Source organism: Zalophus californianus, chromosome 2 (genome assembly GCF_009762305.2).
Source record: "Zalophus californianus isolate mZalCal1 chromosome 2, mZalCal1.pri.v2, whole genome shotgun sequence".
Lineage (NCBI taxonomy): Eukaryota > Metazoa > Chordata > Mammalia > Carnivora > Otariidae > Zalophus > Zalophus californianus.
This window is the reverse complement of record NC_045596.1, coordinates 39,807,492-39,833,493: the sequence shown is the minus strand read 5'-3', so window position 1 is coordinate 39,833,493 and position 26,002 is coordinate 39,807,492. Positions and strand designations below refer to the sequence as shown.

General features: G+C 38.5%; 1 protein-coding gene across 14 annotated transcripts in view; it reads left to right on the top strand.

Moving 5' to 3' along the window:
- Window positions 1–26,002, top strand: part of TXK (TXK tyrosine kinase) — a 59,310-nt gene that overhangs the window by 24,769 nt on the left and 8,539 nt on the right. For all 14 annotated transcript variants that reach the window (XM_027600659.2, XM_027600660.2, XM_027600672.2 and 11 more), the window contains 6 exons: window positions 1,855–1,909; window positions 9,770–9,849; window positions 10,761–10,888; window positions 17,975–18,049; window positions 20,487–20,658; window positions 24,993–25,209. In XM_027600659.2, coding sequence (XP_027456460.1) covers window positions 1,855–1,909; window positions 9,770–9,849; window positions 10,761–10,888; window positions 17,975–18,049; window positions 20,487–20,658; window positions 24,993–25,209 — 727 coding nt within the window. The remainder of the gene's footprint in view (window positions 1–1,854; window positions 1,910–9,769; window positions 9,850–10,760; window positions 10,889–17,974; window positions 18,050–20,486; window positions 20,659–24,992; window positions 25,210–26,002) is intronic.

The window sequence follows — 26,002 nt, the reverse complement described above, 5'->3', positions numbered from 1 at the left end:
CTTCACTATCTGATTTAACCAGATGAAATTCTGAAACAGCATACCCCCCCACCTCTCCTATATCATATCCATCTATTCTTTTTTCTGCCTGTTGAAATTCTGCATTATTTTAAAGGATATGAAATTCATCATATACTTGTCTCTGGTTCTTCTCTTACTACTTTGAAGTCATTTTAATGACATCCACACATGGATGGATTTTTAACTTATATTGAAGCAAAATTAATATATTTCCTTATATTACTTATCACCATAATAAAGAAGTACAAAACAACAAAATTAACACTTAATGTGATTGCAGGTGAGAAGCATTTAGAAGAAAACAATTTATGTGAACTTTTTAAAAAAAGATTTTATTTGAGAGAGAGAGCGTGCGCGCACATGGGCACATGCGCTCTTGGGTGAGTGGGGGGAGGGATCGAGGGAGAGGGAGAAGCAGACTCCCCCCAAGCAGAGAGCCCACTGCGGGACCCCATCCCAGGACCCTGGGATCATGTCCTGAGCCAAAGGCAGATGCTTACCCTCTCTCATTTATTTTGAAAGAATTTCTTCTTTCTACAGCAAGAGGTCTTAGACTCATTCTGAAAGTCCCTCCCCCAGTATGAATATTCATTAAAAAGTACTGAATGATATTCACAGTCCAGCATCACAATTAACTCCTGTTCCCACTAGTGATAAGTAGTCCAGGGGTTTCTTCTAGAATCACCTGTAATCATCCTCTCTTCTCTATGCTTTATCTTTTTAAAAGTTCATTTTCAACTTGAGGCCATTAGTATTTTTAATATGTGACCATTCTAATTTAGTGGCAGCGTTTTACTACTGCAGGTCAGTCCACAAGATATGATAGATTCTGTCCTCAAAGTCAGATAGAGGGTTTTCACGTAGCCACCATTTGGCCTACCCACTGTGACTCAATGTATGGTTATGTATGCATTCTTCCTTCCACTGTCCACAAAAATAGTATTTCTGGTAATATTCCCTTAACTCCTTTTTAAAATCTTATTTTGAAATGAAAACTTTTCCATTTGTTTTCTCTCTCCTTTGTTCTACCATTTCCTCTCTCTTTCCTGTACAACATTTGCTTACTGACTAGCTCTTATTCTGCCAAACTATGGGTTTCAATTATACTCATTTAATTGCGTTTACTGTGAGAGGATCCGATATTCTAAAGTCATTTCATGATATGTTTCATACGGAGGAAACAGCAAGATAGGAGGCAGAAAGGGGCTTGGTGAATTTGAGGAAGGAAAGAAGCCCAATATGGCCGAAGCTTAGCATGAGGGGAGAACAAGCAGAAAGATAAGAGGGTGTTTGGAGCAAGGCAGGTACTAGTTGCTCCATTTACATTATTAAACCACTAACTTTACTACAAGTTAACATACTTGGGGGACTCAAATGGGTCAGAGTACGTTTTAATTTTGGAACGGTAACATGGCCACATATGAAAGCATGCAAATAGGAAGTTCCTAAAAGCAAAGAAAGAAATGGGTATTTTTTAGTTTGTCTACCAAAGCTCAGTAAATGTTTATTGACTTCTTAACCACATACGTAAACCACATACGTTTCATGAAATTTTCAGGAGATTAAATCGCTCAAAATCGTAAACTAAGTATATATCAGAAAGTTGAATTGAGATATGATAGAATAAGCTAGGTATTGGCTTACAATTAATAAAACTATTATACTAAATGACACATAATAGTATATTGTTGTTTATCGGAAATAAAAAACGCTCAGCTTTCTAAAATCAGTTCTGGAGTAAAGTTCTTAAAAATGAAGGAAATGAAGCAGGGTTTTTTTTTTCTGGAAAAAATAGAATACAAAATTTTAAAATTATTTTTATTGCTTTTACAGGTGGTACCATAGAAACATTACCAGAAATCAGGCAGAACGTATTTTGAGACAAGAGGTAATTCAGTTTATTCATGAATAACTTGTGAATATTTTCAAAATTTCTAACATGTACATTGTAAAGATTTGACCAAACTAAAAAGTTTTATTACTTCTTGTTCTTTTGGGTTATAAAATATTATTACAACTTTATCTCTACTGTGCAATTTCCGATAAGTTGTAAACCAGATGTATTTGTATCAGCTCATGTTTTTCATTGACTTTCATTATAACTTGAGAAGTGTATTTTTCCTGAAATGATTTCAACTCCAACATACTGAAACTCCTCATTCACTCTAAAGTGCATCCCGCAGTAGAGTCTATATTGGAATTGCCCATACACCTTTGCATCACAGACAATAAAATATATCCTCTGTCTTCATGAGCTTAGCTAAGGCTTCTTAAAAACACAAATAGAGAAAAATACTGAGTGCTGCACTTTCTTTGTTCTTTGGGAACAAAAGGAAGAGTGAGGTAGCCAAAATACCAAACTCAGATCAAAACTGCTCTTTTAGGTCAAAGCAAAACAAAGGTGCATATAGTTTCCAACGGACGGTAAATACGAACTGTGGGTAAATGTAGAGTCAAACCTAGAAACTAGGTAAGAGGTATGTGTGTCACTTTGCCCTGCTGTCGGATGTTGAGGAAATCTAGAAATATGAGTGAGAAAGAATCAGTTCTGGAACTACAAAGTCAATGCCAGTAAGGGCTCAAGACAGAGGGGAGGTCCGGTGAATAGCAGGGGGTTAGACAGAGTTTGAGTGACCCAGACCCAGTCTCAGCTGGTGGTGGGGAAGGAGCCTTCACTGGCTAGGAGGAAATGGGACGCAGCAGCAAATGTGGGACCCACCTGGCATGGTGACAGCAGGTGGCCTCCTGTAAAGTGATATTAGTAGGTCTAGAATGGACACAGATGTTATGACAAGTAGGCAGAACTGGAGAAGGAAAATTCTCAAGTCGGTCCACGGTAGGCAAGTTAGTACAGGTGATCAGGCCAAAATCACAGGGGCTGTGCAGGATCAGCAGGAGAGACTCTTGCGCCTGCCAGGGAGCCAGAACAGAGTGGGGGGCTGACCTCCTTACAAAGACTAGATCAGGGAGTTATGTAACAAACTTCCACACACCCATAACCCAGATAGCACAAATAGCAACATTTGGCCATAACATTCTTAGACAAAATAAAACCTGGCGGATGCAATTGACACCCATCCCTTCCCTCATCTGTTTTGTCCCTGCCCACTCTGCAGAGACAATCACCATAGAAGGGTGTGCCCCCACCGCATCCATGTGCTTATATTTTTATCATATATAGGTGCATGAACAGCCTATAGTGTTATGTGTTTTAACATTTGACATAAGGGAGATCATACGTATGTTGATTCTTAATGAAACATTGTATTTCAGTTTCATTCCCATGGATACATAAAGAGCAAACACATTCCTTTAACTGCTGTATTTCATTAGATGAGTATAACAAACGTATTACTAATCATTCACCTTGTTTCTAACTTCTTAGTATTATAAACAATGCTGCCAAGAACTTCTATGCACATATCACCTTGTACACAAGGGCAAGGGTTTCTTTCGGTTATACCCAGAAATGATCTGGTCAGAAACTATGTGCATACTTAGTATTGCTAGATATTTTGAAATCATGACTCAAAGTACTTGTACTAATTTATATCCTTACAAGAAATGAGAAAACTGGTCCCCTACATTCTTGCCAACAGTTGGTAGCTTTTCTTTGATTCACTGAGAAATGGTATATATATTTTAAAATGTGCATTTCCTTGATAAACAGTTCAGTTGAGTGACTTTCCATGTCTGTGCTGGCTAGTTGGACTTCCTCTGCTATTACAGGTCTGCTAATACCCTTTGCTCATTTTTCACTATGTTCTTTTGATTTTTGGCCCTAAAATTTTTTATGCTCTTTTCTTATTTTAAATTTTAAAATATGTTAATGTCAAATTTCTCAATTTTTATGATCTATTTTTTTCCTTTTTCAGTATAATAAATTCTCTCTCCTGAAGTGATAAAGTGATATTTTCTTTTAAATGGTTTAAAGATTTGCTTTTCCTATTTAGGTCCTAATCTGTCTAAAGTGTGTGTGTGTGTGTGTGTGTGTGTGTGTGTGTGTGTGTGTGTGTGTTATATGTGTGGATATTTTAAAAAATATACATATTTTTCCTATATATCTAAAAATATTTTTGTAATTTATATATTTTCTATTTTTTTAAGTACCTGGATTAAATCCTACCTGATCATGAGGCATTTAAAACATATATATTGATAGTTTGAGTTTCCTAATACTTTAGTTAGCATTTGTCCTGCTATGTTCACAAGAGGCCTGGCTTCTAATTTCCCACTCTCTTTGTTTAGTTTTAGTATAAAGGCTATACTAGCATCATAAAATGAGTTGGGACATGAGGTTTTGTCTCTTTCCAATCTTTAAAATAGTTTATATTGAATAGAAGTTATTTGCTCCTTGAAGTTACATATATCTCTCATAAAATAGTTTGGACATGCAGCTTTTTCAAACAGATAACTGACTACTGATTTAATTTCCGTTTCTTCTTGAGATGTTTGACAATTTATATTTACGTGGAGAATTGCCTACTTTATATTTATTTTCAAATTGATTGCATAAATTTTTATAGAAGTATTTTATAATTTTATTTATTTCACATTTCAATGGCATGTTCATACAGTTTAAAAATCAAAAGATTTTGAAGTTTTCTCCCATCCTTGTCCCCAAGATACCGGTTCCCTTCCCCATAGACCAACTTCTATTATTAGTTTATTTTGTGTCCTTTCAGGGATATTTAGTACATACACAAACAAATAGAAATATATTTTCTTATATTGTTATTTTTACATGAATGGTAACATATTATATATACCCTTGTGTACATTACTTTTTTCACTCAGCAGTATGTTTTGGGAAGGAAACTCTTCATGTCAATACACAGAAATTGTCCTCATTCATGCTACACCTGCATAGTATTTCTTACATTGGACATATCACACTTTATTTAAGAAATTTAATGGAGGGGTGGAGCCCTGGACTCATGGTTTCCGATTGGTTGTGACCTCGGGGTTATGGGATTACCTGCGTGGGGCTCTGCGCTTGGCCCAGAGTCTGCTTGGGATTCTCTCTCCCTCCTCTTGCCCTCCCCCTGCTTGTGCTCCTCTAAAATAAATAAATAAAATCTTTAAAAAAATTTAATGGGAATTTAAGTGGTATACACTCTTTTGCTATTGAAACAGTGCTGTTGGGGCGCCTGGGTGGGTCAGTCATTAAGCGTCTGACTTCGGCTCAGGTCGTGATCCCGGGGTCCTGGGATCGAGCTCCACATCGGACTCCCTGCTCTGCGGGAAGCCTGCTTCTCCCTCTCCCACTCCCCCTGCTTGTGTTCCCTCTCTCGCTGCCTCTCTCTCTGTCAGAGAAATAAATAAAAATTTTTAAAATAAAACAAAAACAGTGCTGCTATAGGTAACCTACCTACACATCTTTTCCCATTTATGTGAGTATATATGTAGGATAAATCCCCCAAGATAGAAATTCTGGGTCGAAGGGAATGTACATTTCTTTTTTTTTAAAGATTTTATTTATTTATTTGAGAGAGAGAGAGAATGAGAGATAGAAAGCACGAGAGGGAAGAGGGTCAGAGGGAGAAGCAGACTCCCTGCTGAGCAGGGAGCCCGATGTGGGACTGGATCCCGGGACTCCAGGATCATGACCTGAGCCGAAGGCAGTCGCTTAACCAACTGAGCCACCCAGGCGCCCGGGAATGTACATTTCTAATTTGGGGAGGTATTAAATACCATCTACAGGAGTTATACAATTTACATACCTGCTAAAAGTTGTAAGAGTGCCCATTTTCTCACAACCTTTCCAGCAAATGTTTAATGAAATGTGTGGCACTTTGCTCTCGGACATCTCATCTCCGTGTGGGTTTCATTTACATTTCTCCTATCCCAAGAATGTTAAGCATCTCTATGTATATGAAATTTTAAATATTTGTATCTCCTTTTCTGTAAGCTGTCTGTTCATATCCTTTGCAAAATTTTCTGTTGTTGTTGTTGTTGTTTTTTAATGCTTTCCTCACAATTCGTAGGACCTATGTAGCTACATTAAGGAAATCAGCTCTTTGTGATATGTAGCAATACTTTTCCCAATTTTTCAATTGTCATATTTTTTTTTTGCCATGAATAGTGCTTAAATTTTATGTGTTTGAATTTATCAGACAAATTTTTTAAAGCTTTGTGTCAGGTTAGAATTATCTTACCCACTCTGAGCTTTAAAAAAAAAAATGCCCATGTTTCTTGATTACTTCAGTGGTTTTATTTTTTACATAGACATGTTTGATTCATTTGTAATTCTTCCTGATGTAGAGTGAGGTATGGATCTGATTTTATTTATATTTTTCTAGATAATTACCAAGTGTCTATCTTTTCTGTATTGATTTGAGGTACCACTTTCATCATAAACACAGCTCCTATGTTGGACTACGTCTGAACTCACTACTTAGTTTTATTGATCAGCCCGTGTATTTAGGTGATACCTTTATAATATTTCAAATACTGAGGCTCTTTTTGTGTGGCTAGCCTCCCTCACTCTTCTTTTCCAGAAATACTCTGGAGATTTATTTTATACATATGAACTTCACAATTATTTTGCCTAGTTTTAAAAACCTTCCTACTGGTGTATTAAATTTACAGAGTAATTTAGGGAAAATTGTTTGGGCATTACAAATCAGTGGGGTTTGGGGACCAATTTGTTCTGGGACCCATATTAAATATTCCTGTAGAAAAAATTAAAAATTAGGTCCCTACTTCAAAAAAAAAATAAATCTTGGATGGATTGAAAACCTAATGAGAAAAGCAAACATCTTTATATTCTTTAGGAGCATTTATTGATTTATTTTTAAAGATTTATTTATTTATTTGCGAGAGAGAGAGACAGAGAGAGAGAGAAAGCATGTGCACAGTGTGGCCGGGGGCAGAAGGAGAGGGAGAGAAAAATTCCAATCAGACTCCAGGCTGAGTGCAGAGCCGAGCACGGGGCTTGATCTCAGGACTCTGAGATCATGACCTGAGCAGAAACCAAGAGTCAGTCGCCCAACTGATTGTGCCATCCAGGAGCCCCTTTAGGAACATTTTAGAGTTTTCTTCATATAGCTCTTGCACATTTGTTTGTGTATTTTTCTCTTGCTACTATAAATGGGTATCTTTTTTTTTTTAACTTATGAAAGCTCTTGAGTTCTGTGAATTAATTTTGTAACAGAAGACTTGGTGAATTCAAAATTTTTTTTGGTAGTAGTTTTTTAGTTGATTCTCATGAGTTTCAGGTAGACTCTTATCAATAGCAAACAGTGATGATTTCAACTCCTTTTTACAATTTAATACAGTATTTCTTGGTGGGTTTTTGTTTTGGTTTAGTTTCTTTTCTTTCTTTCTTTTTTTTTGGCCTCTCATTTAATTGTATTAGCTGGCATCTCAGAACAATATTAAAATACCAGTGCTGGCAGTGGGCATTTCTTTTTCCTGATTTTAGTTGGAATGATTCTCACAGAAAACATAATGCTGGACTTGGGACTAACGTAAATATGGACTATTGTGTTACAGAAGTACATATTTATTACTATTTTACTCAGAATTTAAAGAAAACTGATTCTAGAAGTTGAAATTTGTCAAATGCCCTTTCAATATCTATGGTGATGTTCATGAGATTTTTCTTCTCAGATCTGTTAGTAGGATGAATTAATAAAATCCCTAATACTGAATTACTTTTTCATTCCTGTATGCAATCCCTCTTGGTCATGGTATATTATTCTTCCACTGTGCTACTGGATTCAGTTTGTTAATATTTAATTAGGATTTTTGAGTGGACATGAGTGAGATTTGTTAGTTTTCCCTTCTGTGCACAATCTTTGCTGTATTGTTGGTGTTGGTGTTAAACCCACTTTATATAAAAATTTAGAAGTTTTTCTTCTTTTCACATGCTCTGGAATCATGCAACATCACAATAGGTCCTCCGTGGTGTTTTTAATGTTGTAGCTCTTTTAAAGCCTTATCCATTTTCCCATTCAGTAGGTCCATGAACATTTCCAGATCTTCTGGAATCAATTTTGATAAATTTTATGTTTTGCTAGGTAATCACTCATTTCATTCAAATTTTCAAATGTATTGTGTAGAGTCAAGGTGATGCTTTCATTTTTTTCTGGATCTTTGTGGCTTATTTTTTTGATATATTTCCCCTCTCATTTATTGGTTAGATTGGTTAGCAACTTACCTATTTCATCGTTTTTCCCTCTATAACCAGATTTTGAACTTAATGACTAGCTTTATTATATTTTTGTTTTTATAATTGATTGTTTTCTGCTTTTGTCTTCATTCATTTCTTTCTTCCACTTGACCTGGTTCTCGCCCTAACTTCTTGAGGCAGATACATTTATTTTGTATTTCCTTTGTTTATTGATGTAAGCATTAAGACTGAGTACTGTTTGAACGCTATAGCAGAGTTTCCGATATGTGGCATTTCTTTATTATTTTCTAGATGTTTTCATTTTTATTTGAATTTCCTTGAGTTATATAAAAGAGAACTTAAAAATATCCATGCAGTAGTAGCTTTCTCCTTTGGGGCTTGTTATTAATTTCTCCTTTTATTGCTTTGTGGTCATGACTGTTTGCACTCTTTCCACCTTGAAGAGGAGGTCACTGCTTAGACAACTTGATTGAATGCATAGTATCTCTGCGTATGTGTGTATACACCACCTATGTAGCTATTGTACGTACAACTTTGCTTTTTACATCTTCATCTTTTATATCTTCTGTCCTCTATGGTTTGTAACACAATCTGTAGACATGGTAGGAATTCAATAAAAGCTAGATTTTTATTATTTCAAATGGCTGTAAGAGATTTTTTGGTTTTAAAAGTCTGACCAGAAAATGAGGCTTGTTCCTTGGTAAGCATCTAGAAGGAAGAGAAGACTTTGCTTAATGTATCGTGCTCACTTTGAGGGTTACACCATGGTGTTTGTTGGGTTAGGGCAATTCTCAGGCAAGTTGTTGGCACTTCGAAAGTGTAAACTTTCACACGTTTGGCAAGCTTCTGAGATGTTTCCCTCTCCACAAGTGTAAACACACTAAGTAAAGGTGGAAACTTTTTTTTATAATATCAAACAAATAACACAAACCAAACAGTCCAACATTCCAAGTCATTTGAAAACAGTTTACAGCTTTATTGGGGCTTCCCAGAGGACGTCAGTGGGAATCCAATTTATAACCTAACATCAAACTTAAAATACTCTTCTCTCAAGCCCATTCCCTTCTTGTCTCTCCCATACCCTGGCGGCAACTAAAATCACTCCTCCGCTCTTCTCTCCAGACTCCCTCAAAGCTTATTCTCTCTCCATCCCTGTCATGGATTCTGCTCCCTTTTCCCACTCCCTGCTTCCAGATGTATTTCTTGTTGCCTCCCTCACCCCACCTGCTGTGTTGTTGCTTTTCTCCCAAAATACAACCTGCCAATCTGTCTCACAGCGCTTCCTGTTCATCAGCAATGTGTATCAATTACCTTGATTGATATAACAAAAATAATGAAATGGTGGGGTACAAGGTTGTCAAATGCAGAATTTTTCTTAGAAAAATCAGGAACAAGGTTTTAAAAATACTCATACATTACAAATTCTTGTCCCAATTAAATATTTTTGTAGGTGTGACTTCTTAACGTATAAGGGAGATAAGATTGCATATATTTGTGAAAACAATCCTATCCACTTGTAGTAAGTCAGTATGGTTTGGTTTTCATTCCTGAGATGTAGGTTTGTCTTTCTTCCTAATAACGACTAAATTTGTACAATGAATTGTTTTGCAGTCTAAAGAAGGTGCATTTATTGTCAGAGATTCAAGACATTTGGGATCCTACACAATTTCTGTGTTTATAAAAGCTAGAAGGTAAGCAATTGTGATTTTGATCACTTTAGAGGTATCAATTCTTGGGACAGTCTTTCTTGGTGAGACACTGTCACGTGGAGAAAGAGAGGTCTTAGCACAGAAGATTGCTGGCCTGGAAGTTAGTAAAACTGATCAATTCGAGTTGTATTCCTAACAAGCTCTGTGTGTGACTTTGCTAAGTTAAGGGACTTCTCTCTCCCATCTCCTTTTCTCAACCATGAGGAAGTTGGCTTAGTGGTAGCAGACAATGGTGGTCCTTTCCTCATATCCCTTGGGGTTTACCTGCAGAGCATTCTCCTGCACTCCGAAAGCGTCCTGTGCTTTTCTGCTGGAGGATGTTCTCTGGCTGTGGGAACTTGGGGTCCCCATGGGTAGACTGGAGGTGCCTGAGAGGTAGCATCCTAGGAGCAACCCTCCGTCAATAAGGAATGGAAGATTAGCCCCTCAGCTCCTTTGCACTTTCATGGGACAATTCTCAGATGTGTTCCACAGTCTCTCGTGGCTGCCCAGAGCCCCAGTAGTTATAGCAAACCTGCTCATCAATATACTCTCTATCGGTTTTCCTCCTTTCTTTGTTTCATATCTCCTTATATCCCTCACAGTGCATTTATTCACTCATTGAACTGATAACTAAATACTTATAAGTGTCCCTAACAGGCTCTACTATTTTGGACACAGGAGTTGTCAACTAGACAACTTTGGCTGAAGTTATGTTCGAATCTAAGGACCCAATAAGATGGCTCAGGAATTTACCCGGGCGTGGCGAGGCACCAGTTGAATCTAACCCACTCTGCAGTGTGTGGTGTCACTAGGATAAAAGTTTTAGAGGTGGAGTCCTGTCGCTTCACGAATTGACTTAGTTCCAAAGTGATCTTCTGCTTGTTTACTAATTCACGTTCTATTGATTGTAGAAATATGGAGGCTACCATCAAACATTATCAGATTAAAAAGAATGACTCAGGACAGTGGTACGTGGCTGAAAGACACCTCTTTCAATCAATCCCTGACTTGATCTGGTATCACCAGCATAATGCGGCAGGTAAGGCAGGAGCTTCAGGCTGGGAGAGTCAGGGGGCCTGGCCCCACACAGGCAATGCATCTTTGATCTCAGACACTTTAACAGGAGCAAATACCCCTGCAGAGATCTGTAAGAGCCTGAAATACAACCTGTGTTTTGAACATTTCTCTTCATTGAAGCTTCTTCGTTTTTCTAGTCAAGGGAAAAGAGGTAGGTTAATTTTTTACATTTCTGCCAGGTTAGGAAAAATGATAGCTGGCAGAGAAGCAAAAGGCAATGTAATCATCAATGCATTTGTTCTTGAACTTTACATAGGGCTAAGTGTAATGGCATTTCAAGTGCCCTCGGTAATCATGCCCCCATAAATTTACTCTCTACTTCAGTCGTATAGAAAATTACCCTTAAATATCTCGTTCTCTGTTCTTTCTTGTTTGGAGAACACAAAAAGTTGTATAGGACAAAGCCTTTCACAGTTAAAATTTGACTTAAATAAAGCAGAAGCATTATTTAACCCCCTTCTTTAGGTGTTGTTTGCAATAGTTGCTAGTTTTGCAAACTTATTATCTATGGAAAGATACAGGATTCCAGAAAGTTCCACCACAATTACAGTCACAGCTCTGGCCTTTAGCCCTCCCCCAACCTCTCCCAGACCACCTTGAACCCATTAGGGGAATCTTCTTGCTTCAATATTATAGAATTTGGAACCCACTGTAACTTTTCATATTATTTGGATTTCTTGCCATTATTTTAGATATCTCTCATGAAAACTTGTGTTGACAAAAAAAAAATCCTTTTGGAAAGTGGCCACTTTTCCATTATACTGGTCTAAACATCAAGAGTAAATCCAAGGAAGTTTTTATCCATTTATGGGATGAATCCACATGGATATTCCAATGGTCTCTGGGAGTTTGGTTAGAGAGGAAGTAGTGGTGAGTCTGAGTGGGACCAGGAAGGACATATTCATGTGTAGAGATAGAAACCCTTAAAATCAGGAGATCAGTTCTGAGTTTTTTTCTTTACAGTCCTCTTTTCCTTCCCTTCAAAGAAAAAATTTGAGAAACAGAGTGGTTATGCCGGTGTGGTTAAAAAAAAATACTAAGGTAGATCAGGATGTGCTGACATGAAGAGATGTTAGTGATAAGTTGTTTAGTAAAGAGAAAAAAAGTGCAAAACAGTATATGAGAATATAGTCCCACTTTTATAAACAAAAATACATACACATGAGCTCATAGAAAAATTCTGTTAAAGGTTAGGTAAGAATTTTTAAACTAAAAAGATTATAACAGACTACAAACTTAATGTTTACTTTTGGGGAATGACACTGGGGGTAAGGGAAGCTTTTATTTTCTGCCTTATGAGATTGTTTAGAGTTTGATTTTTTTGTTACAATATACATAAATTATTCTTATAATGCATAAAATATCACTTTTAAAAAGAAAAAACTGGATCAGGGGCTCCTGGGTGGCTCAGTCATTTAAGCATCTGCCTTCAGCTTAGGTCATGAGCCTTGGGTCCTGGGATCCAGTCTGATGTCGGGCTCCCTGCTCAGCAGCAAGCCTGCTTCTCCCTCTCCCTCTGTCGCTCCCCCTGTTCCCCCCCCGTCAAACCCCCTGCTCCCTCTCTCTCTCTGTCAAATAAATAAATAAAATCTTAAAAAAAGAAAAAACTGATTCAAACAAAACAACAACAACAAAAAAAGAAAAACTTCCAACTATAGCTGCTATTTATTAGGGAGAAAAGAAAGTACAAAAGATATAACAAGAAAGAAGGATGCTAAGAGGAAGGGAATGGGACCCAGAAATAGCGATATTTGTTGAAGACTTACTTTGGGCCAGACCCTGTTCTGAGTGCTTTTATGTATATTTATTTATTTAATTTTCAGAATGATCCTATGAAGTAGGTGCTGTTGGTATCTCCATCTTACAGATGAAGGAACTGAGACATGAGTGGTACTCATGATTACACAGTTAATAAGTGTTTGTGCTGAGATTCGAACTTGAGGAATGTTTGAGACCTTTAGAGCCATTGAACCCACTGGCTCTGGCGTCTGCACTCAATGACTGCTATAGCCTCCAGAAAGAGACAGATCAGATCATCGGAGGGTACATTGGAGGGTCCAGTATCAGAGGAGGCTGTGAATCAGAGCCCATGACTATCTTGCCTACTTTTTGACTTCTGGTCAATTTAGTTCATGACAATCCATCTCTTCCCCAGAAGTAAGGACAATGCCAAGAGAGTGACAGACTTCTTTTTGTCAGAAAGATAGACCATCATTAAACCCCTGGTAGTATATCACAGAATAATAAATAAATCACAGAATGAAAATGTTTAGCAAATAAGAACTTTGAAAATTAGAAGACAGTGTTAGGGTCTTAAAGAAATTCCTTGTTATGTTCTTTATTGGGCTCATGTGTTACAGAGTCCCAACTCGATGAGGGCTCTAACCTCAACTAGGTCTTCTGAGTCATTGGTGAGTACCCTTTCCTGTTCTCTCTTCAAACTTTTACCATTCTCCTCAAGACCCCTTTTCCAGTATTACCCACTGCCCTCTCAGCAAACCTCTAGCTATCTACTTCATTGAGAAAATGGAAGCCACCTGACATGAGCTCCCTCAATCTTGTCCTCCTGCTGCCAGGCTCTCATCCTCACCTCACCCCTTCCAGGGCTAGGAAGGCTGAGCCTATGTTCCTGTTCCCTCCACTCCTCTCCTGCTGGGACCACCCACCATCCACTCTTCCTTCCTCTCCTGTATCTCGCCCATTTCTTCTTACCTTCTCCCTTAACCGGGTAAACATCCTTAAGAATCTCTTATTCAAAAAGCCAAAAAACAAAGCCCTCCCTTGGTCCTTTCTTCCTTTAGACATTGCTCTTCCAAGTCACACTTTTGGAGAAATGTGTCCACATCCATTGTCTCCACTTGGTCCATTTTGCATTTGCATTTTAAACGTCTGCAATCTGGCTTCTGCCTCCATTGCCCTATGTTTTACCAGTGATCCCCGTATTGACCTAGAGGGTGATGCTTTTTAATTCTTATATTTTCAAGTCCTCTCTGCTATATTTGACATGTCACCCCTTGAAACCCCCTGCTTTCCAGATGTTTTGACCCTGCCTTTTCTTGCTCTCGAACTCAGATCATTCCTTAAAGTTCTTCCCAATGGGTCTTACTTCTCCTCTTCCCTTAAACATTGGTGTTCTGCAGGGATTTGTCCCCAGTCACTTCTCTCCTCACCCTAGACATTTCCCTTTGCAGAATTCTTCTGCCTGGTAGTCCCAGGCACTTGCAATCCCGCAGGCCCTGAACTTCAGTGATGATAGGGAACTCTTCATCTTAACCACTGCTTTCTCTCCAAACCTAGTCTTCTTCCTGTTGTCCATTTCAGATAATAGTGTCATCATCTTGCCAATTACAGGGGCTGGAAACAGAGGAGTCACAGAGATGATTCCATTCTCCTGAATGGATAACTTCTTTCCTCCTCCCCCTCCCCCTTCCCCTCCCCCCTTCCCCTCCCTCCCTTTCTTCCTCTTTTCCTTCTCCCTCCTCCTCCTCCTCCTTCTCTTCACTTATTGGAAAACCTTCCTCTCTTGAAGTGTATTTGCCATACGATAGTATATTTAGGTATATAACATAGTGATTCAACATTTATATACATTACAAAGTAATCACAATAAATCTAGCTACCATCTGTCACCATGCAAAGTTGTTACATATTATTAACACATGCCATACATTGTGTCTCCTACAAAAATTTGTACCTTTTAATCCCCTTTCCCTATTTTGCCCATCCTACCACCCCCCATACTCACTTTAGCAACCACCAGATTGTTCTGTTTCTATGAGTATGTTTCAGTTTTGTTTGGTTTGTTTGCTTTGTTTTTTTAGATTCCACATATAAATGAATTCATACAGTATTTGTCTTTCTCTTTCTGATTTTTTCACTTAGTATAATACCATCTAGGTCGATCCATGTTGTTGTAAATGGCAAGATTTTATTTTTTCTTATGGCTGAAGAATATTTCATTATTCCAGCCATATATTCTTTGTCCATTCATCTATCAGTGGACACTTAGGTTGCTTCTGTATTTTGGCTGTTTAAATAATGCTCCAGTGAACATAGGGGTGCATGTATCTTTTCAAATTAGTGTTTTTTATTTCTTTGGAGAAATGCCCAGAAGAAGAATTGCTGGATTGTATGGTAGTTTTATTTTTAGTTTTTTTGAGGAACCTCCACATTGTTTTCCATGGTGGCCACACCATTTTGCATTCCCACCAACAGTGCTCGAGGGTTCTCTTTACTCTGCATCCTTGCCAACACTTGTCTGATTGATACCAGCCATTCTGACAGGTGTGAGGTGATATCTCATGGTGTATTTGATTTGCATTTCCCTGATGATGAGTGATGCTGCGCATCTTTTCATGTGTCTGTTGACCATCTGTATGTCTTCTTTGGGGGAAATGTCTATTTGGGTCCTCTGCCCATTTTTTTTTAAATTGGATTGTTTGGTCTTTTTTTCATAGGGTTGTATGAATTCTTTATGTATTTTGGATATTAGCTCCTTTCTGGTCATAGCATTTGTAAATACCTTCTCCCATTCAAGTAGGTTGCCTTTTTGTTTTGTTGATAGTTTCCTTCACTGTGCAAAAACTTTTTAGTTTGATGTAGTCCCATTTGTCTATTTTTGTTTTTGTTGGCCTTGCCTGAGGAGACAGATGAAAAAAATATTGCTTAGACTGATGTCCAAGAGCTTACTACATATGGTTTCTTCTAGGAGTTTGATGTTTTCTGGTCTTACATTTAAGTTTTTAATCCATTTTGAATTTGTGTGTGTGTGTGTGTGTGTGTGTGGTGTAAAAAAGTGGTCCACTTTCATTCTTTTGCATATAGTTGTCCAGTTTTCCCAGCACCATTTATTGAAGAAAACATCAATGGGGATCTTTTCACCATTGTATGTGTTTGCCTTTTTTGTCAAAGATTAATTGACCAGATAAGCTTGGGTTTATTTCTGGACTTTCTGTATTGTTCCATTGATCTCTGTGTCTGTTTTTGTGCCAGTACCATACTGTTTTAACTATTATAGCTTTGTAGTATAGTTTGAAATCAGGGGGTGTGATACCTCCAGCTTTGTTTTTCCCTCTCAAGACTGCTTTGGTTATTCAGGGCCTTTTGCGATTCCATACAAATTTTAATACTATTTGTTCTACAACTTCTGGTTAATTATCAAGTGCAATGAATTTCATATCCTAAGTGTGTCTCATATAGGTTCTTGCCTCTCTTTGTCTTCTAGTGCTGCTCTAATCATTGTTCACTTGAACAACTGTAATGGCCTCTTAACTGGTCTTGTCTTCAATGTTGACTTACCCTCAATCCATCCTCTACGCTGATGTCAGAATGATCTACCAAAAATGTAAATCTGACCATGCCACTCCCTTATTTGGGAACTTTCAATGGCTCCTTCTCACCTGCAGGATGATGTAATGTTCCCCAACATGGCTTACAAGGCCCATCATAACCAGAATATTACCTACCTCTCAAGTGTAATTTCTTGCCTCTTCTATCTCTCACCTTTTGCTCAAGTAGCCCATCCTGCTTCATACCTCTAGGTGTCATCTCACGCTGTTACCTCTGCCTGGAGTGTTTTTCATAGATTCTCTTCATGGCTTAACTCCACTTGCCATATTCATCTCAGGTATCATTTCTTTCCAGAAGACTTCTTCGAATCCAAAAATGTGTGAGGTGCTGTGTCCTGGAGCATCTTGTGTATCTCCAGCGCAGGATTTATTCCTCGTATATTGGAATTGCCTTTTTCTGCCTGTCTTCCCTCACTGAGATTGAGCCCCTGAGTACAGAGTCCTCACCTTATTCATCTTTGGTCCTCCAGAATCTTGGAGATCTACCTAGAAGAGTGTCTTGCACACAATGAGGCACTTAATGATGCTTTTTTCTCTTCTTATACTGGCCACATTGCTTTCTGTCTTCCAGCCTTTGCACATTCTGTTCCATCTGCCCAGAATGCTCTTCCTCCTGATCTTTGTAAGATGGCTCCTTATTGGTTGATGTCAGCATAGCTCTCATCTTGTCAGAGAGGCCTTCCCGGAGCGCTCACTCGATAGAAGCTGTTTTGTATCTACTCTGCTTACCACTCATCATCTTCTGTTTTTTCTTGAGTGTGCATGTACTTGTTTATTTTCTCTTCCCCCACCAAACTGTAAGCTCTATGGGAGCGGGGCCCACCACTGGCTTACTCACTGCTTCACTGCTGTCTCCCACCATCTAGATGGTGCTTGGCACAAAGCAGGCCCCAAATAAACATTAGTCGAGGAAATAAATAACAAAGGCTTGTTGAACTAAATTGAAATTGATGGAACAGAATACTACATGTTGACCCAATCAAAAGAAGTCTCATTTATGCTACCATGTTATTAAAAAAAAAAAACTACTCTCAAAAAGTGGAGTCAGGAAATGGGTACCCTTAAACACTGTTGGTGGTTGAATGAATTAGTACAGTTTTTCTATATGTGCTTTGATCAAGAAATCACATTTTAAGGAATTTATCCCTAAGGCAATAATTTGAGAGGTACCTAAAAGTTTATGTTCAAAAACATACAGCATATTTTACAATAGTGGCATCTTAGAAGTAACTTTAAGCTCTATTTATAGTCACTGATGTGTATCAATGACATATTGTGTGTAAAAAGCTTATAGCAAGACATTTACTTTTCTGTGAAACATATTGGGTGTGTGTATGCCTTCAAGTACATATACAGAGATTTTTGCAGAGGTGTTCACCAGAATGATAACAGTGCATCTCTGGCTGCTAAGATTTAGTGAGATCTTTACTTTGTCTTTAAATTTTCTTGGATTTTAAAATGTGTTTCCACCCTGAAACAAATAATACATTATATGTTAATAATAAAAAAATAAATTAAAAAGATGTGTGTCCAATGAGCAAATATTATTTTATGAAAAATGGGGAAAACAAGTAAATAGGCTAATGGAGAATACTTTCCCGCCTAATTTATTTGAAGACTGGCATCGTCATCTAATACATTGTTTTTTTTCTTTTATGTTAGTAAGTAGGCTTGAAATGCCAATTTCTGTGTCTCCCCAGGCCTCATGAGCCGTCTCCGCTACCCAGTCGGACTGATGGGCAGCTGTTTGCCAGCCACAGCTGGTTTTAGCTACGGTAATGTATGCGCATGCACCCAAGTACAATATCAAATCCCATAAAGAATCTACTCCACGTTCCCTCTACGTTCTTTAAATTCTTAGCTTTTCTGAGATGTCTAGATAGGTTTCTGTTCAGCGTTTAAATCCCCCTTCTGAGATACTTAAATATATGCATCTCACAAGAGCAATTTGAACTTCAGAAAGAAATGTTTCAATTTTACTTCAAATTTCATTATACATTAAACAGGCGTTCTTTTGATAAATTAGAATTCTTTTTATTTGGCTGTTTGAGCTGTTGCTCTCTGGGTACAAGGGTGGCTGGAAAATGACTGTTCTCCAAGAGAACCTGCTAAAAAGAGCTGCCCAAAGTGTCCTCTTCACCTTTTTAAAATACAACCCGTAGAAAGTTTAATTTGAACTATTTTCTAGCAGATGTGTATCTGCAAATCCGTGACAATAAAGAAGAGCCAAAGAATTCTGTTCTGTAATTTGGTGACATTTTATTCCCTTAAATTTCTCTCATTAGTGAGAAACAGAAAATACTGAAAAAATGATCACATAATTATATAGTGTATCAGGACTCGGGGTCTCTATTTTAATTAGGATGGGAGAATGATTCAGGGTCTTATGGGTCCTGGGTTATTCCTCTGCCCTTAATACAATGTATATAATAAAAGCTCTGCCATTAGCTGTTTATTTAAGTTAAGCATAGTCCTGTTTCACTTTTTAAAAATAAACTCAATTTTTTAACATGTAGAACAGTGCACAACTCATAACTCTATAGCTCAATTAGTTTTCCCTGTTTTTGACTATTTAATACAAATGGAATAAGACACCATGCATTTGTATCTGGCTTCTTCTTCTTCACCCGTGATATTGGGTGTGGTTGGTCCATCTCCAATGTGGTATAGTGCGACATTGCATGACTATACCACAGTTGATTTACCCATCCTTCGTTAGATGGCCAGTTGGGTTGAAACCAATTTTTATCTCATAAATAACATCATTATGGACATTCTTGCGTGTCTTTGATGAAGTTCAGTACACATTTAAGCTCCAACAGTGTTGGATATATACTTAAAAGTAGAATTGCTGGGTTCTAGAGTATGTATGTACACACTCAGATGTAGTTCATTTTCCAAAAAGCTTATGCCAAATTACACCTCAATCAATAGCGTAGGGGCATTCTAGTTGCTCCACACCTTTGCCAATATTTAGTATTTTTGTGGATTCTTTTCTTTGGTTTTCACGTTAGCCAATCTGCTGTGTGTAGCAGTGGTATCTCATCGTGGTTTAAATTTGCATTTCCCTGATGACTGATTCTTTTGATGAACTTTTTATAGCTTGAATGGCCATTTGGGTATTCTGTTTTGTGAAAGACACTCTATTCAGGCTTTTTAGCCCTTAAAAATATAGTTATCTGCCTTTTTCTAATTGATTTTTCATATTCTGAATAGCCACTCTTTACTGGTTACATGTTTTAGAGATATCTTCTCCCGATCTGTGGCTTACCTTTTCCCTCTCTTAATGGGGTGCAATTGATGAACAGGATTTTTATGAAGGGTAATTTGCCAATATTTCCCTTTAGGGTTATATTCTGTTGAATAAATTTATGCCAATATCAAAGTCATAAATATATTCTCCCGTGTTACTTTTAAAACACGCCCTACTACTGGGAGGGGGAGCACTTTGCAAAGCTGGTAATAAGGGTCATTAGCCTCTACAATTCTTTTAACTACATTATTCTAAAGTTCCAGCAGATGGCGGTGTTGCTATGCAAAAGGAGATCCTGAAAAGGAAAGATATGATCGTTCCCAAGTGTTTTCAAGAGGGTTATTTTAAAAAAAACAGTTCTTTTTTCCTTATTTGGCTTCTATGGAAGTGAAATATACCATAACACAAATTTCACTTCAAACACACACTTAGATATATGTGAGTTAGAATCCTAGCAGTGCACGTATTTATTAGGTGAATTTGTTAGGCTTTTCTCTAGGAGAAGACACCGAGGCAGAAAAGCCCTTTAGGGGTGGAAGTGAGCAGAGGAGTGACGTAGGGGGCGAGGGGGGGGGCCGAATGTTCTGTGCCTCACAAGTTTACTCAGCAGGACAAAAACAGATGGGGACATACATATTCTTGGGGCCAGGTCTAATTTTGGTAGGTTTGGTTCAGAAAGGCAAAGTGTTGCCTTTTAACTTGGGTCTCTCTGGAAAGAGAAAGTGTTTTGATATCCCTAATTCCTCTCCAGGCAAGTCAAGTTTGTATGTTTAAACTTGAATTCTGGAATTACACATGTAAATGACCATGAGAGTATTAACCATGGTTACGGTTCTGCTGCCCTCACTGATAAAATTTTTAACCTCTTTGTGAAAGAATAGAGTAGGTCTAGATAATTCCTGAATCTCTTCTAGCTAAAATTTTTCCCTACTTGTGACATGGATGTTTTACTTTTCTAGAAAAGTGGGAGATAGATCCTGCTGAGTTGGCTTTTGTAAAGGAGATTGGAAGCGGTCAGTTTGGGGTGGTCCATTTAGGTGAATGGCGAGCGCACATCCGGGTAGCTATCAAGGCCATCAGCGAAGGCTCCATGTCCGAGGAGGATTTCATCGAAGAGGCTAAAGTGATGATGTGAGTATAAGCTTACAACACCACATACACGGCATACAACATTCTGGTGTCCTGGAAAGAACATGGATTTTGGAGTAGTCACACTTGGATTTATGTCACAACCCTGCCCAAGCTAGTTGTGTGACCTGGGGTGAGTTTTTTCACCTTTCCAAGCCTCAATTTCTTCACTCGTAAAATGGGGATAACAATACTTTTTTCACTGCATCACTGTGTGAATTACATGAAGAAATCCGTGAAAGTGACAAGCATGTATGTTCTTTACACGATTTCCTTCCTTCCTCCTTTCCTTCCTTCCTTCCTTCCTTCCCTTCCCTTCCTTTCCTTTTTTCTTTCTTTCTTTCTTTCTTTCTTTCTTTCTTTCTTTCTTTCTTTCTTTCTTTCTTTCTTTCTTTCTTTCTTTCTTTCTTTCTTTCTTTCTTTTTCTTTCTTTCTTTTCTTTCTTTCTTTCTTTCTTTCTTTCTTTCTTTCTTTCCTTTTTTCTTTCTTTCTTTCCTTCTTTCTTTCTTTCTTTCTTTCTTTCTTTCTTTCTTTCTTTCTTTCTTTCTTTCTTTCTTTCCTTTCTTTCTTTCTTTCTTTCTCTCTCTCTCTTTCTTTCTTTTCTTTTCCTGAAGCAAAAAGTGTTCATTTTATTTAAATAGTCATATAAGGATAAAGTATTTGCTTTCAGAGAACTTAAGAATCCAGAGCTCTAACAGAAGTGACTCCTGTGGCCTGTTGGGTGCTGTTCCTATGGGATCACATCTGTGATTTCCCAGGTCAGCATTTGACTCCGTTGAATATGTGGTTGTGGTTTATGTCTGTAATCTGGGCTGGATCAGGACAAGCCAAATCAAATCCATCGACTTTAAGTCTTTGTTCAACACTTACTTACAGGAGCAGCAATGTGGTGAAAAACAAAAACTCTAGATGGCATTACCTAGATTCTGTTATCCAAAACAATTTAGTTCTGTTCTAAATGTCAGACATCAACTGAACAAACAGACAAGCCAACCAAAAAACCAGAAGTGATTAACTGGACCCATTCTCCTTTAATGGCAGAGCAGTGCTGTCTCTGAGGGCTCTCAACCCTACCCCAAGTGTCCTATCAAAATGTTCTTCCCGGGCGCCTGGGTGGCTCAGTCGTTAAGCGTCTGCCTTCGGCTCAGGTCATGATCCCAGGGTCCTGGGATCGAGTCCCACATCGGGCTCCCTGCTCTGCGGGAAGCCTGCTTCTCCCTCTCCCACTCCCCCTGCTTGTGTTCCTGCTCTCGCTGTCTCTCTCTCTGTCAAATAAATAAATAAAATCTTAAAAAAAAAAAAAAACAAAATGTTCTTCCCATCCAGTTACAATAAAGTGAATTTCAAGGAAAGTTATGATAAACATAATTTTCCAGTGATATCAGCTTCCTAAAGCTGGTCGTGTGCCCCTGGGTGACCTCAGGCACATATATGTCTGGCCTGTATTCCCTGATACCACCTGCATCAGACCCTAGTTTTCCTACATCTAAAGGAGAGACAAAACATTTATATTGCTGTGTTGATTTGATAGGTATCATAAGGATGACTGGGAGACATTTAGTTCAGGGAAAGTTGAAGCCATAGAAACTCCTATGGAACAAGAAAGAATTAGAGATGTTCAATGTAGTGACAAGAGGATTCTTGAAAGGTTCAAGCCTTATTGAGCATTTCGGGTCAAGGTTTCTGGGAATGATATTTTGAGGACTGTGGGAGATGCCCAGAGTGTGAGAAATACCAATGACTCCTGGAAGTTTACAGAGGCAGGAATGAAGCTAATGGCTTATTTTTAAGTCAGTTCAGATGGTTTGAACACAGCCTATTTTTTTAATTAATTTTTTATTCTTATGTTAATCACCACACATTACATCATTAGTTTTTGATGTAGTGTTCCATGATTCATTGTTTGTGCATAACACCCAGTACTCCATGCAGAATGTGCCCTCTTTAATACCCATCACCAGGCTAACCCATCCCCCCACCCCCATCCCCTCTAGAACCCTCAGTTTGTTTTTCAGAGTCCATTGTCTCTCATAGTTCGTCTCCCCCTCTGACTTACTCCCCTTCATTCTTCCCCTCCTGCTATCTTCTTCTTCTTTTTCTTTTTTCTTAACATATGTTGCATTATTTGTTTCAGAAGTATAGATCTGTGATTCAACAGTCTTGCACAATTCACAGTGCTCACCATAGCACATACCCTACCCAATGTCTATCACGCAGCCACCCCATCCCTCCCACCCCCCACCACTCCAGCAACCCTCAGTTTGTTTCCTGAGATTAAGAATTCCTCATATCAGTGAGGAATTCTCATATGATACATGTCTTTCTCTGATTGACTTATTTCACTCAGCATAACACCCTCCAGTTCCATCCACGTCATTGCAAATGGCAAGATCTCATTCCTTTTGATGGCTGCATAATATTCCATTGTGTATATATACCACATCTTCTTTATCCATTCATCTGTTGATGGACATCTTGGCTCTTTCCACAGTTTGGCTATTGTGGACATTGCTGCTATAAACATTGGGGTGCACGTACCCCTTTGGATCCCTACATTTGTATCTTTGTGGTAAATACCCAGTAGTGCAATTGCTGGATTGTATGGCAGCTCTATTTTCAACTGTTTGAGGAACCTCCATACTGTTTTCCAGAGTGGTTGCACCAGCTTGCATTCCCACCAACAGTGTAGGAGGGTTCCCCTTTCTCCGCATCCCCGCCAACATCTGTCGTTTCCTGACTTGTTAATTTTAGCCATTCTGACTGGTGAACACAGCCTATTTTTTCCTGATTTTTTTGAAAGTGAGGCAGAAAAATTTCCTTCTGAAATCCTGTTGCAAATCCATTCATCTTTACAAAATTGCATAGCTGACACACACTGAGCTCTATCTGCCAAGCATACACAACTTGGTAATACTGTATTACCTCCTTTTTAAGTGTGTAGTTTAAATGTCACCTCCTCCAGGAAGTCTTCCCTACCATGTTTAATTGGCAGACTGACTCCCACATGATTTCTATTGTATCACCTGTGTTAGTTCCATCAACATACTTGTCACTGCTCTGGTGATATTGCTAAGCAAACGCAGTGTAATATTTGAATTCTCAGATGTTTATATGTGGGTATCAATGTGGTGGTTTTCTCATGGCAAATCAATATGCCATTTTAAGAGTGACTTTCCTGCCGTTATTCTGCATACGTATAAATGGCATCCCTTAACTGAAAAATATACTTTATAAATGAGAAAGATAAATCAGACAAAATATACATATACAGGATATGTATCTACAGATTAAAATCATGTAGCGATCCTCTGAACACCTCTTTCCCACTACCTGGTAGTGGCTTTGCATGCTAATCATATGGTAATATGTCAATTAATACTATTTTAAGGTAAATAATCTCCCTGAGTCATTGACTTTATTTTGCCTCTGTGAATGAAAACTGGTAACATTTCAAGTTACTTTTGACTAGGAGAGAAGTTGGCTTATTATACGTCTTGTAAAATTATAAACATTAACTTGAATATTGTTTTCCATGATGCCTACTTGGCAAAACAGGCCTTTAGGGACTGAATACTATGCTCCAGAAGAAACAATAAACTTTTGAAGTTTAGAGGACTAAAGAGTTCTGTGTGTATTTTAATAGGCAACATTCAAAGACGTGTGTGTGTGTTTGTGTGTTGTGTGTGTGTGTGTGTATGTGTGTGTGTGATTGCTAAATACAGAACAGGGTTTCAAGTTGGCAAGTGTTTTTCAGTCTCCAACTTTATCTAAAATTTCTTTTTTAATGCCTTTTTAGAAAAAATTTTAAAGATTTTATTTATTCATGAGAGAAGGGGGGGAAGCAGAGGCAAAGGGAGAAGCAGGTTCGCTGTTGCAGGGCTCGATCCCAGGACCCCAGGATCATGACCTGGGCCAAAGGCAGATGCTTAACCAACTGAGCCACCCAAGACACCTTATTTTTTTTTTTATAATTTTTCTTTCTTTCTTTCTTTTTTTAATGCATCAATCATGGTTTCCTCCCTTCAATCTGTCTCAAACTGTTGTCTGAGCAGCTTCAGTTAGGAAAGCTGAAACTCGGGAGGAAAAGCAGGAAAAACCGAATCTACGTAACATTCTGCATCTGCAGTGACTTGGGGAGTACTACTTGAACTCTTGACCCCACTTATGCAGCACGTACAGTGGAAAGGAAACTGTTCTACTTTCTCTGTGGTTGCGTTCACTTTTCTCGTATCTTGATGTCGACAATTATGTAGAGTTGGTGCATATCACCGATTGAATCTCAGCACTCTCAAGGGCATAAACGAATCTGCTTACTGGTGTGTGTTTTTCTTGAACAGGAGATTGTCTCATCCCAGGCTGGTCCAGCTCTATGGAGTGTGCATACAGCAGAAGCCACTGTACATTGTGACCGAGTTTATGGAGAATGGCTGCCTGCTGGACTATCTCAGAGACAGAAGGGGAACGCTTACAAGGGAGATGCTGCTGAGCATGTGCCAGGATACCTGTGAAGGGATGGAGTATCTGGAGAGGAACTGCTTCATTCATAGGGATTTAGTAAGTAGGATGCAAGTTGGCTGATTATTCTAGGCATTATATTCAGAAGAATATGACAATTGAGGACTTTCACTATTTTTTTAAAGATTTTATTTATTTATTTGTCAGACAGAGAGAGAGAGAGAGGGAACACAAGCGGGGGGTGGGGGGGGAGGCAGAGGCAGAGGGAGAAGCAGGTTCCAGGGAGCCTGATGCGGGACTCGATCCCAGGACCTCGGGATCATGACCTGGGCCAAAGGCAGACGCTTAACCGACTGAGCCACCCAGGCATCCTGAGGCCTTTCACTATTTTAAATAAAATACCTTTGACTTAATTTCTAAACCCTTTCCTACTGTAATTCTATGGGAAATGTAGCTTCATTTTTAATTGCCCCTTAATGCTGCAGCCAAGTGAGGCATTACTCTAAATGTACCTTCAACTAATTAACTGCCATGCTCATCAACTAACCAAAACTATTTTACTTTTCTTTCCTCTCACCTTCCCCCCCTTCTTCCATTCCTTCCACTTTTCTTCCTTTCAACCAGTAATCAAATACGTGACGAGGGCCAGTATCAGCCAAGCGCTCTGCCGGGCACTGGACAGACAGTGGTGAAGATCAGGCTCCAGGGGCTCCCCCCACCCCCATGTGGGGGTGTTTTTTGGTTATAACAGTATCACAGTAGTGTTACCGGCATCACTGAGGAGGACTAGAAATGTTAAATTATTCTGTGCTGGAATGCTCCTGAGAAAAAAAATGAAAGCTTATCTTGCCCCAAATGCCCCGGTGAGTTCAATGGGCAGCCACAATTCAGA